The sequence below is a fragment of the Rhinolophus ferrumequinum genome, chromosome 8 (genome assembly GCF_004115265.2).
Source record: "Rhinolophus ferrumequinum isolate MPI-CBG mRhiFer1 chromosome 8, mRhiFer1_v1.p, whole genome shotgun sequence".
NCBI lineage: Eukaryota > Metazoa > Chordata > Mammalia > Chiroptera > Rhinolophidae > Rhinolophus > Rhinolophus ferrumequinum.
The window spans coordinates 29,824,645-29,844,331 of NC_046291.1; the positions used below are offsets into that span (position 1 = coordinate 29,824,645).

At 37.8% G+C, this 19,687-nt stretch overlaps 1 protein-coding gene across 2 annotated transcripts; it reads left to right on the top strand.

The window, feature by feature from the left end:
* The first annotated feature begins 237 nt into the window (after nt 1-237).
* On the top strand, nt 238-17,726 carry TMEM237 (transmembrane protein 237). 2 transcript variants are annotated; one of them, XM_033111398.1, is made up of 14 exons: nt 238-480; nt 1,017-1,236; nt 2,449-2,480; nt 3,077-3,087; nt 3,996-4,052; nt 6,240-6,377; nt 7,668-7,785; nt 8,568-8,725; nt 10,583-10,706; nt 11,001-11,192; nt 13,310-13,383; nt 14,008-14,101; nt 15,164-15,285; nt 17,104-17,726. In XM_033111398.1, the coding sequence occupies exons 2-14, from the start codon at nt 1,219-1,221 to the stop codon at nt 17,169-17,171; spliced, it is 1,206 nt and encodes a 401-aa protein (XP_032967289.1). In that variant the 5' UTR covers nt 238-480; nt 1,017-1,218; the 3' UTR covers nt 17,172-17,726. The 2 variants fall into 2 exon arrangements, with proteins under 2 accessions (XP_032967289.1, XP_032967288.1); XM_033111397.1 differs by lacking the exon at nt 1,017-1,236 and having other exon boundaries at nt 17,104-17,725.
* Nucleotides 17,727-19,687: the final 1,961 nt, after the last annotated feature.

The following is a 19,687-nucleotide window of genomic DNA, read 5'->3' on the forward strand; positions in this document are numbered from 1 at the left end:
TCTAGGGAAAAAAATCCCAACCAAACAAAACGAAAATTAAGTCATTTTTGATACTTATGTGAGCCTGGATTTGATTTTATATTGTGCTTCTTTGAAGGAGGTTTCCCAAACTTTATTTGCACAGCTGTGTGATGGAGGGTAAACAACTGGAGAAAATTTGAGAATTGCCTTTAACAGCACACACACGTGGGCACGCACAGACACCCCCATCCGAACCAAAACGTTAGGCCTGGTACTAAATGTGTGCGTCCCTAAGTCTGACGCTTTGGGACGTCTGGCTTGGCAGAGCAGAGGCGGGCGGAGATCCGCCGTCGGGGGCGGCGGCCTAGTCAGGAGCCGCGAAACCCCCGCCTCCCGCAGGTCCCGGAGGCTGCAGCGTCGCGGGGAACTAGGCTCAGGCCCGCGGCGGTAGTGCCAAAGAAGCCCTGCAGGGAGGCAGCCATGAGGGCCGACTCCGGACTTAGGCTGGAGAACCATCTGGTGAGCGGTGCGGGGCGGGTAGATCCAGACGAGTGGCCCGGGAGGGGGGTGTTTTTCTAACGCAGCAGCTGCCCCTGGGGCGGGGCCGGAGCCTAGGCGCTAGGGATCAGGAGAGAGCCCAGCTAGTGGGTGCGCGCTTCTACCCCTTCGGCGCTTACAGGGTTGGATTAGGGCGGGCCTGGAACTTCGTACCAAGGCCAGGACGCGAACTCGAGGAGCCAGGCGGGAAGTTTCCGGGGATCTCATTGCGCGTTGTCATGACGACGCATCACTTCTCAGCCGCTCTGGCCCCTGCGGGTTCTCGGCTGCCAACGAGGCCCTGCTTACTGGCTCCTCCCAGAGGACGTTTAGCCGCCCGGGAAAGAGATCGCTGTTTGCCAGCGGAGACTTTGAATCATGATCTTCTCTTACGTCTCTCGAACAAATCACTGCAACCACTTGGGAAACCCTGGGGAAAACTGAGTGCTTCCCCACGCCCGCTGGAGTCTCTCCTCCCAGACACTTCAGCCCCGACTCCCCTGCCCACTTAACCGCAGGGGCGGACCGGAAAGGCCAGGCCAGCTACCCGCACGCCCTCTCATTCCCTCCGTGGCCCGAGGAGGCTGCGGGTCTGAGCGGCCTGTGCGACGCAGCCCGATGACGCATTGCGCCTGCGCGCGCGGCCGGCCGCGGCCGGTATGAGCTGAGGGGCGTGTGAGCGCGTCCGGGAGCCGGCGGCCGCCGGGGACTTTAGAAAGAATGGGAAAGAAGCAGGTGGTAAGCGAGCCTTAGTTACTTTTGAGTTCTTAGGATTATGTGTCCAGTCGAACCGTCCTATTTTTGAGGGGCTTAAAGGTTGGGTGGTTGGATGGGTGATGCTCCGTTTTTGCGGGACTTTTGAAATGTGGAGTTGTGTGAACTGAGCCTTGGATAGAATGTGATTCATTGCATCTTTAGAACAAAAGTGGTTTCGTGTGATTATCGTACTTTTCCAGTTGTAATTTTGAGTACTGGATAGTATTAAGACAGCCTGCTTTGTCCTCATCTTGTAGCATTTGTATTAGTACACTGTTTGAATGAATGGGACAGTTGCAGAACAAACAACGAGTGTCTAAAATTTAACTCTCTGAATCAATGTTCTCTGCAAACAGCATGAGATACTTGGAACATTAAAGTGATTTCTAGCTGTTTCTGCTAGTATTTTATTTTGAAAGTTTCCAGATTACTTAACTATAATCTCTCTAAACCGCAAATACAACTTTCCTTATTCATGGAAAGCAACATTTATAAGGGGGTTTTCCCCTCATTCTTTCTGTCCAAAAATGCATTCTTCATCCTGTATTCAGAATGATATTTTTAAAAGGTATGTTACTATGTGGCTTAAAACCTTCATTGGCTTCTTATTGAATTAAAACAAATTCTAGATTCTTTTCCTCAGTCTTCAAGACCCTAATTAATCTGGCCTCTGCCTACCTTTCCTTGGTAACTGTTGCAGCCGTACTGGCCTTCTTTTACCTGGAGCACTCCAAGCCTAATCTCCCCTAAAGGCCTTTGTATTTGCTTCCCATTCCAAAAATGTTGGCTCCTTGCTTATTCAGTTCTCAGCTCCGTTGTCCGAGAGAGACTTTCTCTAACTAAAGTAGGAGGCCTCACCCCCTCATTTATTACTGTTAATACATATATTAACGTTATCGGCTAAATTTAACCACTGGAATGTAAAGTTCCATGAAAGCAGTATCTCTGTTTTGTTCATTAATCTGTTCTTAGTGCTTAGAACAGGACCTGGCCTATAGATAAAAAGGAACACAGGAAGGAGGGAATTTTATATGAAATTTAGAATAGGTAGAACAAATTTAAATATTACATTTGATTCTCATCAGTACCTCCTGGCTTTACCCTTTAAAACAGGGTAATCAAAAGATTTGGAATATAAGACGTTAAGATGCTCTGGGCTTTTGCTTACAAGTAATATTCTTTTTTTCCCTGTAGCGTCCTCCACGAGCCCTTCCACCTGTGCCAAGGTAAAAATAATTTACAGTAATTTCATTATTTAATTTAAAAATGCAAAATGAATAAAATGAAAAATTGACTACCATTGCGAAACTGTAATAATTCAGAAAAGATTTCTTGAAAATTTTAGGAAAAAGCTTCTTAACAGTTTAAAGGTGAAAAAATCCTTGCAGCATTAGGATAACAGTTATAATTAAATGTTCTGTTTCAAAGCCTGAATGTCAATATGGTAGGATAATTGATCCATTCTGAATATTTTAGTGTCTTGTTTATCAGAATTCCGATTCCCTTTTGTTTGCTAGGATAGTTTCCTCAGAGTTTAGGCTAATGTTAATCCGAGGCAAAATAAGAATTCTTAATCTGTTTAATCCACCTTATTAATAGACAATGGGGAATGTGTATAAGTAGGTTCAGAGAATATTGGTATTATTTATATTTATAAATAATAAACTAGTTTGTAAGCTAGCCGACTTTGTGTGAAGGCTAATTTTATTTTAAATTTGTAATGATGTAAGTCAGTTTTCAGTCTGACAATACAATAACCTGCTAATTAATAGTTTTTTCTTTTGTCTTTGTTCTGATTAAATTTGGTCGGTGTCATGTAAAGTGCTATTCAAGGTAAGTTAGTTCACTGTTATGTAAAACTTTGTAAATAATAGTATTTGATGTTCAAAAGTTAGATTCCTTAATGTTTCTCTTAAAATTAAATCTGAATGAAATAAATTATAATAGTATAATATCTTTTCATCATAATGCTTTCCTATGACTGCCATGTTAAAATGGTGGTTGACTTTTAACACTCGTTATATGGTAGATATTTGACAAATATAAAAGCCGTCATCCCATCCCTGAATGGAGTCACTCAGATCATAACTCTTGGCTAGTTTATAGTTCTGTGTTAGGCACTGCATCTTCATTTATCTCATTTAATCAGGATAGACTGGGTAATGCTATACTAACCCCAAAATCTCAGTGATTTAATATTACATATTATTATTTCTGGTTAGTGCAAAGTCCATTGTGGAAACAATCCAGGCAAGTACCTTTCCCTACCTCTTCACTAATGATTCAGGCTACTTCCATCCTGTGCTTCTGCCATCTTACATGAGGCCTCCTCAGTTGCCACAGGGGAGGAAGAGAAAGCTGGAGGGTTTCTCATTGGCTCCTTCAATGTTTTGGCCCCCAAATGACACAGATCACTTCTGCTCATAGCCTATTGACCACAACCTAAGTGCAAGGAGGCTGGGAAATGTAGTGGATCAGGTAACTATTTGGTGAGCCCACCTTCTGTGTCACCGTTTCTAGCATTACTGACCCGCAGTGAGCTACTGGTACCACACGATGGGGGATCTTTTGACTTTGTGAATTTCTGGCCTTCTTCCCCTCATGTGTAGATGTTGGCTGGACCCAGGGAAGAGAGGGGAAGGTCTTCCCTATTAAGGGTCTTCCCTTTTGACTGTTACCTGCATTGAATTTTAGGCATCCTTTAGAATTTTTATCATCTATAAAATCTTTCTGTTTTATAGATGATACTCCACTTAGTCATCCTAAGAAGAAGAAGCCCAGAACAAAAACCACGCTAGGTAAGAAGTTGTTCTTTGTTGTGTGGGATCACAGGTTTTTCCAGGACCTTAGGCATCATAAATAGAACAGATCAGGGAGTAGTCCAAAGTCAGTGCTGTGTTGAGGATGGAATCAAGGTCACTTTGAAGCAGTGAGATTTCTGGTGGCAGTGATGGACAAGGCAGTGGAATGCCTCAAGAGTGTCTAGAAGGATTCATGAAATTAAGGGTTATGCCTCCAATATTCTTCCTTCCACTACATTCTTGGACGCTTTGAGGTCTTTCATGTTTAGACAACATAAATTGTCTTAAGTTATGATTGGTTCCAGACCCTTGAGCAGGATACTGGATTTAGAGACAGAAGGTTCTTGTATCTCTCATTTCAATTAGAACTATCTGCATGAGAGCATGAGTGTGAATGCAGGGCCATATCATCTAGGTATTAAAAATAGCTCCAATAATGTGCAAGTTCTATGAACTCTTTTTTGTTTTAGTTATCCACTAATAATCCTGGATGTTCTGTCTGTAACTCAAACTCACACATTCAGAATTCATCACCTTCCACAATAAGTCAGTTTTTACTTCTCACTTACTTCTGTTAATGGAACCCCTACTCTTACAGTCACTCAGGTTGAACACCTCTAACTGATCCCTTCACTCTACTTGCTGCTTCTCATAAGCTTGCTTCTTGTATGGTATCTTTTAGTCTCTTTTCCCCTTTCATTTCCATTGTCACAACTATAGGTAATTTAGCTCCTTTCCTCTTCTCACCTGAACTATCAAGGGTAGATTCCAACATTGCTCTGTGCTTCTAGCTTTCCTCCACTCTAGTCAGTCCTGCCCACCACTGCTGGATGAGCTCCTTAAAGCTTGTAGCTGATCATACCTTAAACCTGGTCAGAAACTTATGTTGGCTTATCATTGCCTAACAAATGGAGGAATAGACAGAGAGAAAGAAAAAGATGGAAATGGATGCAAAGGGAAAGAAAAAGACATACACACAGACAAAACAAAAAGAAAATAGATGCACAGAAACTTAGATTCACAAAGATACTGAAATGCTAGGCTCTAAAATTACACTCAGCTAAATATAGACATGTACATAGGAAGGCCACAGATAGAGGGTACAATAAAGGCAGATTTGGGGGAGGAGACGTACAGCTCTATCCCAGCTACTGGCGCTTCCTTCTTTGAAAAAAAAGAAAACAAAAATTGAGTGTTCTAGACAAAAAAAAGGGGATATGTTGCTAGGTTTTTATTAAACTCATTCACTTAGGTTACTTCCAATTTTTCAATCCTATAATTTTGCAGTTCTGCTGAAATGGTGGTGGGGAAGAAGAGGTGTTTCCATAGGATGGATTGCTAGCAATGAAATTGCTACACAAAGGACCTCTGCATTATTAATATGATAGATTCTGCTAAATTGCCTTCAAGGAAGCTTTAGTTATTTTATCGCCACCAACAGAGTTTGATTGTCACATTCACTAAATCCTGGACAATAATGGACAATATCAGTCTTTGAAATTATTTTGTCAATCTAGATGGCAAAAAGTAACTTACTTTAGTTTCCATTTATCTGGATACTAATGAGGTTAAGCATGTTTTTAATTTGTTTATTAATACATTTATATTTCTTCTTTTGTAAGGAAGACGGGCAAGGGAAGGTAGCCAAGTAAAATTCAGATCTGCCAAAATGTTTTGAAATCTGTTCAAAGACTTAATAAGGGGAAAGATTGAAAAGAATGACCAAATGAAGAGATTTGTAAATTATCGACTAACTCCAGTTCATCCATGATGACTTTATCATGTGTTAATTTATTAATGAAGTACTAAACTATATAGAGGCTGATAATTCTTAAAGCATAAGACAAGAGAGTTCTCTGTGGTGATAGTTTCCATAATGTTTTCACCTTTTTGAAAATTCTGAAGCAAATTCTCCTCATCCCCTTTTTTTGTTCTTCTTCCCAGCCCCCTCCCCTTCCCTTTTTTCTTCCTCATTCTTCCTTGTTCCCTCATTCGTTTTCTCAACTTAAAACCCAGTTACAGGTGCGGATGAGGAGGAAATCAAGATTTGGGGTATGATCAGTCCTGTAGGAGAAAGGATTATTATATAGGAGACATTCTAACTCCCTCTTTTCTCATCTTTTTAAGACTTGGTGAGTTCTGCTCAAGTTATCCCATTTTTTTCCACTCTGCTTTTTTTTGTAGGAAGTGCTTCTTTGGAAGGCTTTGTACAGACTGCTACTCGTAGGCCATCTGAGGGTAGTGAGCCACCAAATAAAGAACCCGTAGAGCATCCAGAAGCCCCTGTTCAAAGGAGACAGAAGAAGACAAAGCTGCCTCTTGGTATCTAAAGAAACCAGGGTTAGGTTGTGATAGTAGTTGCGATTTTGGGGGTATGATTAAAAACCTGTCTGTTCCCATTTTGCCTACCCATACTCCTTTTTTATTTCTTTCTTAAACTTTTTATTACTAAAGTAACTCCATTGGATTAAGTCAAGAATACTTTAGAGGGTCTCTTAATCATATGTGTGTAGATTATGAGGGAGGGGGTACAAATTCAGGACTAAAATTAAAAAGTTTAGATCTTGGTGTGTATAAGAATTTAGTATATGATAAAATAGACATTTGAGATTAGTGGAGAAAGGATAGATTCTGTATTAACAATAATATAATAAAGCAACAGCCAACATTTATTGAGTCTTGCCATGTCCCAGGCACAATTCACAACAATACTATATCATTTAGTTTGCCTATCAAACTGGCAGTACTTTTTAAAAATTACAGAATCTGCAGTGCTGATGAGAAATGGGTACACTCATACTCTGCTGATAGGAGTGTAAATTGTTATAGGCTGTTTGAACTTACAAGTATAGAAATAACTACAATAGCTACAGTAATTAAAGGATGTTAACCACAACATTATTTATAAGAGTAGAAATTGGTAATACCAAATATTTAGCAATGTGGTGCTGGCTAAATAAATCATTTTATCCATTTAACAGAACCAAGTACCCATTAACAGGATTATTAAAGGGAAATAGTGACATGGAAAATCATCAGTAATATGTTGTTGAATCAGAAACAAAGGTTATAAAATAGGCGGTATCAGAGGATCCCATTTTGTAAATTTTGTTGCATTGATTTCCCAGGGCTGCCAGAACAGATTACCACAAACTGAGTGACTTAAAACAACAGGAATTAGTCTCTGACAGTTTTGGAGGATAGAAGTTCAAAATCAAGGTGTGCACAGGGCCATGCTCCCTCCGAAGCCGCTAGAAAAGAATCCATTCTGGCCTCTTCTGGCTTCTGGTGGTTGTTGGTGGTCCTTGGCGTTCTTTGGCTTGTGACTGCGTTACTTCATTTTGTGCTTCTGTCTTCACATTGTTTCCTTGTGTGTCTCTTGGATTGCTTAATTTTTTCCTATGTTGTTTGGTATTGCAATTTCAATTATTTTGTTGCGTGTTTAGAGGTGTAATTTTTTTTTAATTAACAATTGGTAAGATGGTAAAAAAAATTTTGCCCAATTAAAAATTTTAAGGTTCTCTTGTATTACAAAAGTCTTGTATATTACTTTTCTTTTTACATTATAGTAATTCGAAACTTTAATCTACTTTTTTATTTATTTTTTTTCAGAATTAGAGACTGCCTTCACCCAGAAGACATCTAGTCCATCTGTATTACGAAATGAAAATGGTATTGATGTGGAGCCAGCTGAGGAGCCAGTTATTCAAAAACCTCGAAGGAAAACAAAGTAAGAATTTATTTGTTCTTTTAAGTATTCTTTAGGGATACTCTGATGCTTAATTTGGAGCTCCTAAATAATAGCTTCTGATTAAGTCTTATTAAATACTTGTAGTTGTGTATCCCTAGGATAAGTAGTATTACAAAAATATCAGTTAAACAAATATGATGATGAATTTGAAGAGTAAACCTCTGAGAAAAGTAAAATATTGTACTTAAATAAAAATTCTTAGGAGCTGTCTCTAAAAAATAGGAACACAAATAGAAGATTTTATGTAAGTAGCAAAAAATTACATATTAAAGAATTAAAAATTAAAGGTAATATTAGTAAAATAGGCTGTTATAATTTATTTTCTTAAGTTAACAGGATTCAAATTATGATTATTTCAGCAATAAATAAAAATGTGTATTTTAGCATAGGGAATTGTCAGGTAAAATAGAATTACATACTGTAAAGAAGTACACTGGAAGTTGTATAACACTACTACTATTTATATTTGGAAATGACCTTATAAATAATAATCATTATCTATATAGAATCATATAAGTTTAAGTCTGGGAAGGATCTTACAAATCTAGTTCAGTCACTTCATTGTCCAGATGAGAAAACAGGCCCAGAGAAATAAGGTGACTTGCTGCACATAATAGTTAATAACCAATCTGTTTGAGTAAAATCCAAATTTCTCCACTCAAAGTCCAGGGCTCTTTTCATTATACTTACAGGTACCTCCTTATGTGGACCTTTAAAAATTCAATGCTCATCCATTTTTCTTACCTTTTCTCTGATCGCAGGAAAACCCAGCTAGCAGAATTGCAGTATGCCAATGAGCTAGGAGTAGAAGATGAAGACATAATTACTGATGAGCAAAGTAATCCGGAACAACAATCTGTATTCACTGTACCCACTGGCGTTAGCCAGCCTGTAGGCAAAGTGTTTGTGGAAAAAAGCCGTAAGTAGTTCCTTGTTTTGGAACATGAGCTCTTTAAGAAGTACACAAGGATATCCTTTGATCTAGGAATTATACTTCGGGAAATCTGAATTAAGGAAATAAACAAAAACATGGACAAAAATTTATACACAAAGCTAATTATCACACTATTATTCATGAGAGTGAAAAACTGGAAATAACCTGAATATAAAAGAGGAGGGGAATGAGTTCAGTCAGTTATGCTATATCTATACAATAAAATCTTCTGCACCATTAAAAATAATGTTTAGGGAGAATTTTACATTTCATGGAAAGAGTCTAATGAAAAATAAACACACACACATAGAGTTTGATGTCAGCTATAGAACGCATAGGACAAAAGACTGAAAGGAAATATGCCAAAATATTAATGCTGGTTGTTTCTGAGTTATGGAATTATGGGTAATTTAAAAAATCTACCCCTACCTTCCGCCCATTTCTTTATTCTTTGTGTACTTTACCAGTTTTCTACAGTTGGTAGTAATGTTGGTGGTGGGGCTGGTAATGATATAAATCCTCTAACTAAAAATAAATGGGAGAACATACATAATAGTATTACAATATTAAATATGACTTTCAACATTATAGCTATATATTCTTTTGGAAAATAGTTCTGATGTTGTGTAGCATGTGCTGGTTACAAGGCTGCATTTGTATTGTTTAAGAAAAACCTCCTGAAACCATGATCATAATCTTATGCTCCTCCCATGGATATGCTATGAATATGCTGCCTGAAGAACTCCTCTGAAACATAAAGATTAGTCCTTAAAATTTACAATTTAGATTTTCCATAAGTTGTTTTAGAATTCTGGTTCTGTAATATGCCATCTAAGGGATCTTGGCCAGTGAGAAACCTGTGATCCAGAGTGGCTAACTGACTTATCCAGAGTCTCACAGTTGGTTAGTGCAGAACTGGGACTCATTAAGATTTCATGACTTCTAGTTAAGTGTGTTTACTGATATACCATGTGGCCATTTCATTTACTTCAGTCTGTTTTCAAGCAATGTCACTGAATCCGCATTTTTGTTCTTCATTCCCTTAGCACAGAAACTTCCGTACTAGAATAACTGACCATAAAAAATACCAGTTGTCAGCCCAGAAGTTGTCTTTTCTCAGGGAAAATTAGATGTTGCATCTCTGTCTTTCATCTTCCAAAATACCTGACAGCCAGGTACAAGTATGGCAAGCATAATTGAAATGGAACCTTTCCTGCTGCTCGAGGTTCCATTTGTGAGAAGGAGCCTCCTCGTGAACAGTAAAAGGATAAAGCTCTGCTCACACAGTATTGCAGAGCTGACACTTGATGGTTACTTACAGGAAACTTCTTAAGTTTATGAAACAGTCCATTTCTTTTCTCTCATTACAGAGTGCCATGCTACACACATTGGCACATTGGCATCTTTTCCTAAGAAATTTAAAGTGTTTTCAAATATTGACTTACCTTTATAGTATTGACATTTAAACTTTAATACTTCTGAAGTCTCTAAATTAGAATATTTTACACTTTGTCATGTTAAAGGTCTGTGACTTTTTTTCTTAGTTGGAAGTTCATTGTTGTATTTCATTAAACATACGATTTCTAAAACTATTACTTTAACATTTGTTTTGGGTTGAGAAGAAAGTGCGTGGACATTGTTTGTTTTCCCTAAAGATAAGAAAAGTAGTATGTTTAAACAACCAAAAGAAAAGAACCTTTTGAAATAGGGACTGAATCAGGGAGAACTTTTGGAAAAACAGCAAAGTCTCTGTCTGAGGGTTCTTAGGTGTGGATGAATAAAAAACCAGACTGTCAGGGTTCTCTCTGGTTAGTTGTTAATAATGGGATAATGTGTTCTTAGGGCGATTCCATGCCACTGATCGGGCAGAGTTGATAAAGACCACAGAAAACATAGATGTGTCGATGGACATGACGCCTTCTTGGACCACCAGAGATGTTGCGCTTTCAGTGCACCGGGCTTTCAGGTGGCTACTTTTGTTCGACTTTTCTTAAAACAAATTTTCCATAACTTTAAAAAAAAAATGTTGCTTGTTCAACACTGTTAACAAAATTGATTACTTTCAATGGTGAGTAGGTATTTTTTCTAAACATTCAATTTGAGTTAAATCATCTGCCTTCAGTATAGTAAAAAGAAAAAACTAGTTTTTACTTTCTGTGAAATGTTGAATTTTATTCTTATATGTGAAAAGACTTTAAAAATACTTTAGCTTTTTACTTTAGTAATTCACGTACTAATAATTAAACTCTTTTCCATTCAGGATGGTTGGTCTCTTTTCTCATGGCTTCTTGGCTGGCTGTGCTGTGTGGAATATTGTTGTGATATATGTTCTAGCAGGAGATCAGCTTTCTAACTTGTCAAACCTTCTGCAACAATACAAGACCTTGGCGTATCCATTCCAGAGTCTTCTCTACTTACTCTTGGCTCTAAGTACAATTTCAGCTTTTGACAGGTAAGAAAGACTATTGTGACTGAAGATCCCTCTAACTTCTATTCAGGAGGAAACGTTGAGCAAAATGTGTCACTATGACAGTTTTCAAAATAGAATTATAGGATATTAATATTATTTTTACTTTTTTTTTTCTGTTGCTTCCACCTTCCCCCGCCCCCTCCCCATACACACACTTCAGTTCCAGCCGTTGTTTCTCAGTCTAGTTGTGCAGGACAAAGCTCCCTGGCCCAGCCCATACTGGTATTATGAGCCTTGTGTTCTCCCCAGCTGAGGCAATCAGTCGGCTGCTCACAGTAGCCCACGGCAGCACACAGCAGCCTGCTCATGCCAACCTCTGGCTGCTCACAGCAGCCCAGCTCCAGGTTGTTCACAATCTTGGCTGTAGAGAGCGCAGCTCACTGGCCCATGTTTGAATCAAACCGGTGACCTCGGTGTTAGGAGCACGGCGCTCCAACCACCTGAGCCACCGGGCTGGCCCGACTTTTTTTTTAAGCCAGTCTGTTTCTGTTCTTTTTGGAGGGGGGAATGAGAATACTGTGAAGTAAAAAATACCTAGAAGTCTTAACCCATTCCAGCATGAACTCTTAAGTCCAAAAATTTATGCTAGATATAATCAACTCAAAAAGTCCTGAATACAGTGGTACCTCAGTTTTCGAACATAATCCGTTCCGGAATACTGTTCGAGTTCTGAAACGTTTGAAAACCAAGGCATGGTTTCCCCATAGAAATGGATTAATCTGTTCCAGACCTTTAAAATCAACCCCTAAAACTGCAAATTTAGCGTGAATTTTGCTATCTAAAGATACCATCGATCCATAAAATTTACGGCATTCTTAAACCAAAATGTTCGTCAACGGAGATGTTCGAAGACCGAGATACCACTGTATCATCTTCCAAATTATCTGAATCAAGTATAGGTGAGAGTCTGGGTATTGTATTGGTTTCCTAGGGCTGCTTTAACAAAGTACTATAAACTGGTGGTGGCTTAAAACAACAGGAATTTATTCTGTCACAGTTTTGTATACTAGAAGTCTGAAATCATGTTGTTCGCAAGGTTCTCCGAGAGAGTCTGTTCCCTGCCTCTCTCCTAGCTTCCATTTGTCACTGGCAGTCCTTGACATTACTTGGTCTAGAAGTCTGAAATCATGTTGTTCACAAGGTTCTCCGAGAGAGTCTGTTCCCTGCCTCTCTCCTAGCTTCCATTTGTCACTGGCAGTCCTTGACATTACTTGGTTTGTAGAATCATCACTCCAATCTCTGCCTTTTTTGTCACATGGCAGTTTTCCCTGTGTGTCTCTGCCTGTGTTTCTTCTCTTCTTATGAGGACACCAGTCATATCGGATTATAACCCATTCTAATGGCCTCTTCTTAACTTGATCACACCTGCAAAGACCCTATTTCTAAATAAGGTCACATTTACAGGTACCAGGGATTAGAAGTTCAACATATCTTTTTGGGAATACAGTTCAACCCATTAAGAAAAACAACAACTTATAGCCTAATGATATGGATAATTGAGAAAGGTAGAATCTAATGAAATTTCGCAGATCAAATTTGTTTCTTCAGAATGTCTTAACTCCAAAGGAGTATTGACTGAAATAGGCTTGTAGTTAAAAGTTTTATGTGGAACTGTGTAAATAAGATATTCTTTCATGTATGTTAAGTGTAAACTGTAGCTAGACGATACATGTAGCGCTAGACGATACATGTAGCATTAGAATAGAGAAGGAAAAAACTAGAATCAAGAGAGTACAGTTTTTTGTTTTTGTTTGTTTGTTTTCTTGTGTGACAGGAGAAAGAGATAAAAAATGAGGAAGGCCCATAGGTGGGCAAGTAGAAAGGCACAGATAATATTTACCTCTCCTTCAATCCCGGACGAGCCCCCAAATGATGTAGAAAATTTTCTTTGTGCCGGGATCATGTCTCGTGAAACCGAAGAATGGAAGCATGGACCAAGGAGAGGCAAGGAGTTGTAAAAGAGGATAGTTTATTAAAAGTAAAGAGTAAAGAGTCGCAGCTCTCGGAATGAGAAGGGGTCCCGACTGGATTGCCCAAGAGTCCAGTTTTGTAAGAAGTTTAGAGCTGCACTGTGACAAGAGGCTTTTGTATTTTTCTAGGATTGACTTTGCTAAAACATCAGTAGCAATCCGAAATTTTCTTGCCCTGGATCCAACAGCTTTAGCATCTTTCTGTGAGTAAATAGTTTAATTAGATAACTGTTTCATACTTGAGTTACATTGTAATTTTGAACAAGGAAAGTTATAATTTTATCTTTAAAAGATTTTATATTATTGCTGCTTATGAACATTACTTACAGATGTTCAGTGGAATTTATAATGGTAGGCATAATTTTGATAGAATTATTTTTCAATAATTGATCTAAGTTGATCTAAGTAACTTTTAAAAGTTTAATTTTGTTCTAGGTTACTTAATATTTAGCTTTTGTATTTTCTACTTGATGTTAAATAGATAGAGCTAGTATGACATTTCAGTAACAAATACTATTTTATATCAGTTATGAAAATATTAATGAAACTGGTTTTGGGACCTTGAATAAGTCAGATAATTTCTTAAATGATCTTCTAGATTCTTGTCAGTGTTAGTGATTAAATAGTGAGCATCTCAAAAGACCCTTCTGTACCTGTATTCTTGAAAAATAATATAAAGCTGTCCAACCTAATGAAATTTATCAAATGAATTTCTTTTATATTATCATTTCCCAAAGTAGAGATTATTTTTACCTTAATCTATAAATTAAAAATAAACCAAGCTGTTAAAGATACATTATTGGTAATTTCATTTGTCTTTTTCTCAGTGTACTTTACTGCTCTTATACTATCTCTGAGTCAGCAAATGACAAGTGACAGAATCCACCTTTACACACCTTCTTCTGTTAATGGTAGCCTCTGGTAAGATTGACAATAGCATTAGCAATTGTTGATGGTAATAACAGCGACAATGGGAGTAATGTTACTATTCTTATCCTTCTGCTCTTTTATGTGTTTTCATCTATAAATAATAATGAGGGTTCTGTTTTTGTTTCCAAAATTGTGGTAAGAAAATACCTATTCCATTGGTTAATGGATATCTATTGTTACAAACACTTGCGTTTTCAATGAAATGTCTTCTTTTTACAAATGTTTTAAATCTCTTAAGTTTTAGTTTCAAGATATGTCATTACACAGTGAACTGGGAATGAGGGAGCCCTGCACCCTCAGTCCCAATCGGGAGCCTGATGCCCCAGAATAGTGAAGTGAATGGGTAGCTTGGATAGAGTTGGAAAACCAAGCAATGCTAGAAGGAGCAGACTAGAGACAGCCAACTCCCGCAGAGCAGTGGCCAACCGTGAAACTAACAGGATGGCCGAGATTCCAGTTCACAAAATTCAGAGGGGCAGTCTTTTTTGAGAGAGTGGCTAGAGGCACGAGGTAAAAAGAGAAAGGAAAGATACTGCATGAAGAGTAGCACCGTAGTAGATGGAAGGGAAACTTAGGAAAAAAATTTGGCAACACTAAATTTCCATTTTTATCAGTGTACAAAGCAGATCTGTTTGGAATTCAATAACCTTTGCACCTGTGTTCTCATGGTATACATACTGTGTTTCCCTGATAATAAGACCTAGCCGGACAATCAGCTCTAATGCGTCTTTTGGAGCAAAAATTAATATAAGACCTGGTCTTATTGTATTATATAATATAAGACTGGATATAATATAATATATAATATAATACCGGGTCTTATGTTAATTTTTGCTCCAAAAGACGCATTAGAGCTGAGTGTTCGGCTAGATCTTATTTTCGAGGAAACATGGTATATGGTGTATTTTATAGGGCATTATGTTTTATTTCATGCTTTAGTAGTTATTTCTGTAAGTAAGGACTGCTATTTATTTTTAAAATTCCTAAAATAGATATATTTGGGTACATGAACCAAGATGAAGACATTTCTAATGAATTTTTGTGTATTTTTAGGGCAGCAGGAATTGAGGAACAGGTTCTTCAGCCCTGGATCGTGGTGAATCTGGTGGTAGCCCTTCTGGTTGGATTATCTTGGCTTTTTTTGTCTTATAGGCCAGACATGGATCTTAGTGAAGGTATTAAGGAACAAATAGTGTAAGAATACTATGAAATGTTCTATAATGATTTTAGAAATTTTCTTTGAATGGATATAACTGATAATATTGTGGTAACAAAAACATATTTAAAAATAAAATAACACAGGAAAAGTAACAATCAAGTGGTGAAACTGAATGCCAAGAGAAACAGGGAGGAATGTCTAAGAGAGCTGGCGTCTTGAAGTACTTACTGAGGGCCTTCGGTGGCCTTTGTGCATATTTGGGAGGTATTTCCTCTCTTGGATACCTCCCTTCAAGTATTTTAGAGAAAGTCTCTGCTCTTCATTTTTCCTAGTTTTCTTCAGATCAAAGTATCTCTTAATTTGGAATAAATCATGCTTCATCTATGTAGCCTCTGTCAGATGCATGTTAAAGTGAATTATTCTTCCTTCCCCCTCTAACTGATACAAATTCTTAACCTGCACTGTCGAATGAAGTGTTTAGTAATCCTACCTTTAGTGTGCCTAATGTGACGTGAGATTACCGATCTGTAGCCCTCAGACCCCTTTTGGCTCCCCTGAAGAAGAGGAGTTGTATTAACAAACTGCTAGTCCTTTAGCACTTCTTTAGGAACTCTTGGTGTTTGTAGTGTAGGTTCTATTTCCTTGACAGATGTTCCACAATTTCACCCTTGAATCTCTACGATATTTTCTGGACCTTGGTTATTATTATGTTCTTGATTTGTTAAACATCCCGAGCATTTAACTGCAATTTGATCAACTAATTACAACCTGTCTCAGAAGTCTTGAATTGAGGATCTTCCCAACATTGCCATTTGTAAAAGCCAAGACAAAAAATGTAATCTTCTTGTGTATTTTCATTTATGAATTTCTGTATCATCATTCTCAGGGTGCTTCACTAAATATCCTGTTGATTTATTTCTTTTGATATATGTAAAGTATTTTTACAAATCTTGGGGTGTATGTATTTTGCTGTTTTCTTGTGCTCAGTACAGTTTTTAGTCATTCAAAGAATTTTTCATCTAATATTTACATCAGAAGACTTTATTTTATTCAGTTCCTAAGGTTTTCTTTTTTCATATTTCTTGGTATTTTAATAAATTATGTGTATATGCTAAGTAATAGTTTAAATGTAGAAATGTCAACTAATAACATTCTATACTGTGGTTGGGATTGAAACTACACTAGCTGGCTTGTGTAGTATTCACAAATCACAAAGTATGCGTTACTAAATATTTACAGAATCCTGCTCTCTTTTAGGGCCATGTGAATTATATAACATTTTATTTCTAATGTGAATTATATAACATTTTATATTAAAAGTATATATAAAATGGGGGTGGTAATACCTCACTTATAGGGGTCCTTATGGTGACTAAATGGGGTAACACATTTAAGATATTCTGGCATACACCTCCTGTTAGTTCCAGGTCCTTCTACTGTGTCCTCACCACCATTTTAAGTTATCATGATCACTATAGAATTAGAACTTTCAGCTGTTTAAGGATCCTGGGTTCTCTAAGTGACTTACATTTCTGGTAAGAGCTTTTATATTATCTCCATTATATGCATATATGCTTTATTTTTCAGGGGTTACCAAAACATTTAAAACTTGAAATTTTCAAATTTCAATGTACTTGTACATTGAACTTGTACATTTTTTGTTAGTTCACCTTTAAAATTAGATTTCACTATCAAGATTTACTTGTACTTGAGGGCTTTCTATTATTGTACATTATATCAACATTTTAAAGGACTGTTTATATCTAAACTAAAAATCTCTTTTTGAGGTACTGGGAAACCATTTTGAGTGTGATCTGTTCATTTTCTCTCCCAGAGTTGATGTTCTCCTCTGACGTGGAAGAATATCCTGATAAAGATAAAGGAATCAAAGCCTCTTCATAATGCCAACTCACCTGCAGAGGAATATAACCCAGTATTTAGAATTTTTCCCATTTTTTTAAAAATGTATTTTTATAAGATATGTACAGATGTATTTAGAATTGATTTTTTGATTAATACTGAAAAATTTCTCAAGATTATGGGAAAAAATGGTAAAATTGTATCTGCAAAATTAACCCACATGTTAATCTCAGTAGCATTATCTCATTGGCAAAGAAGATAATGAGCCAGAGACCAGTAGGTGAAAGGATTTATTTCCTTTTTTTCCTCAAATTAGTTGCATTTATAATCATTATCTTAAAAAACACTAATACAGAAAAAACCATAACTTTAGTGTTACAAAATATATATCAGGTTTAAACATAAATTTAGGGAATGGGGAAAGGGGGAAAAAAAGGACCTTCATTATTTATTTTTGATATCTCCTTACTGAATTAATTGAAATATAAAATTTGTCTTTTTTGAAAGTGGCTTAATGGTTGTATATTATGTAATAAGTATAATGTAATGTAATTTAGCTCAAAAAATGCTTTACTTCATGGCTAATAAAAAGAAAATACATCTTTTTTGTTTGAAAAGTTTTATAACCGAAAAACGTTTCTTTCCCTTTAAAACCTATACCAGTGGTTCCCATGTGTAGTTGCACATCAGAATCATTTAGGGAGCTTTAAAAAAATGCGTAGCAAAAGAGAAGCTGAGCAGGCCAAGGGCTCAGGGAAATAGAAGGCAGTGAGCTTGTTGAGCTAACACTCAACTGACCTCTGCAGAACCCTTTCCTCTGCCTCTTTTTCTGCATAAGAAATATGAGAAGAAATTCACCATGCCTATTTTCAAGCTCTTTGTCAGTGAGACCATTGGCTTTTGAGGAAATCCTACTCTTGAAGTGAGTCCTGCACTGGAAAAGGTATCTTTAGAGCTGTATTAAATGGTGCCTCAACTGGTGTGAGACATTGGAGCTCAAGACAATTGGAAAAGGCGTCTCAGAGGCTCTCAAGCACATCAATGAAACTATTGGGCCTGCCCTGAATGTTGTGAAGCAGAAGAGGACAAATTTATGATGGACATGGATGGCTCTGAGAGTAGGTTGAAATTTGGCACGAGCGCCATAGGAATATCTTGCCATCTCTAAGACTGGAGTTGCTGAAAAGGGAATCCCCCTGCTGTCATAGAATTGTAAATCTGCTGGCATCCTGCCAGTTCTAGCTTTCATTGTGATCAGCAATGGTTATGCTGGCAGTAAGCTAGCAGTGCAGGAGTTCATGATCCTCCCTGTTAGCAAACTTCAGGGAAGCCATGGGCTCATTAGAGCTGAGACTTACTGCACCTGAACAATGTCTTCAAGGAGAAATGAGAAAACCAACGTGAAGGGTTGTGGTGGGCTCAATAATGTCTTCCAGAGCTGTCCCTGTTCCAGTCCTTGAACCTTGCATGACAAAAGGGATTTTGCAGATGTGATCTAGGTAGTGAACCTTGAAATGGGGGAGATTATCCTGTATTATCAGGGTGGGCCCAGTGTCATCACATGAGTCCTTAAAAGCAGAGAAAGTTCCATAGTCATATGATCATGGAAGAAGGGTCAGAGTTGTCATGCTGCTGGCTTTGAAGGAGGAGGAGGGGGCCACAAGCCAAGGAATGTGGGTGACCTCTAGAAGCAGAGAACAGCCCTTGGCTGACACTCAGCAAGGAAACGGAGATGGGCCCTGTCCCACATCTGTAAGGAACTGAATTTGTCAACACCCCAGATAAGCAAGGAAACAGATCCTCCCCTAGAAACTCCAAAAAGGAATTCAGCCCTGCTGACACCTTGATTTTAGTTTGGCAAGACTCATGTCAGACTTCTACATGCAGAACTGACATACAAATAGCAAATGTATGTTGTTTAAGCTGCTAAATTTGTAATTTGTGGCTACAATAGAAAGTTAACAGGGTTGAAAGGAGTTCTCCCAACATTTTAGAGAATAAAAGTGCTCAGGAACTGCTATGGAATGCAGTTGGAAGTTGGCTACTTGATAACTTGTAACTGGCATGGGCATCATTGCCTCTGCATTCTTCAGACCTGGAAAGTATGACCTGGACTTCAAATCTCCAGGTCACCTCAGCAAGTATATAATCCTTGAGCTGCTGGTGGACTTGTACAAATCTTTCATCAGGGAAAACCCAGTGGTGTCTATCAAAAAACCTTTGGCCATGATGATGGGGGAAACTTGGAGGAAGTTCATTGCTAATACACGTTTCCCTGATTGACTCAAAAATCATCTTTTTTCTCACTTTTTTTCTTGCATCAAGTGTGGGCAATATACTTAGAGTTTCTGAGTTGTCAACAAAGAAGAACCCCAGTGGGATTTTTGTTATTGGTTTTTTGGAGGATGCAAAATACAGTATTCAGTAATTAATACCTGCATCTCCCCACTCCCCCCAAGCAGAAAAGAAAACGTTTCTAGGCCCCATCCCCAGAGATTCAGATTCAATAATGTGAGGTGGTACTTGGAAAACTACCTTTTAGAAAAAGATATCCCAGG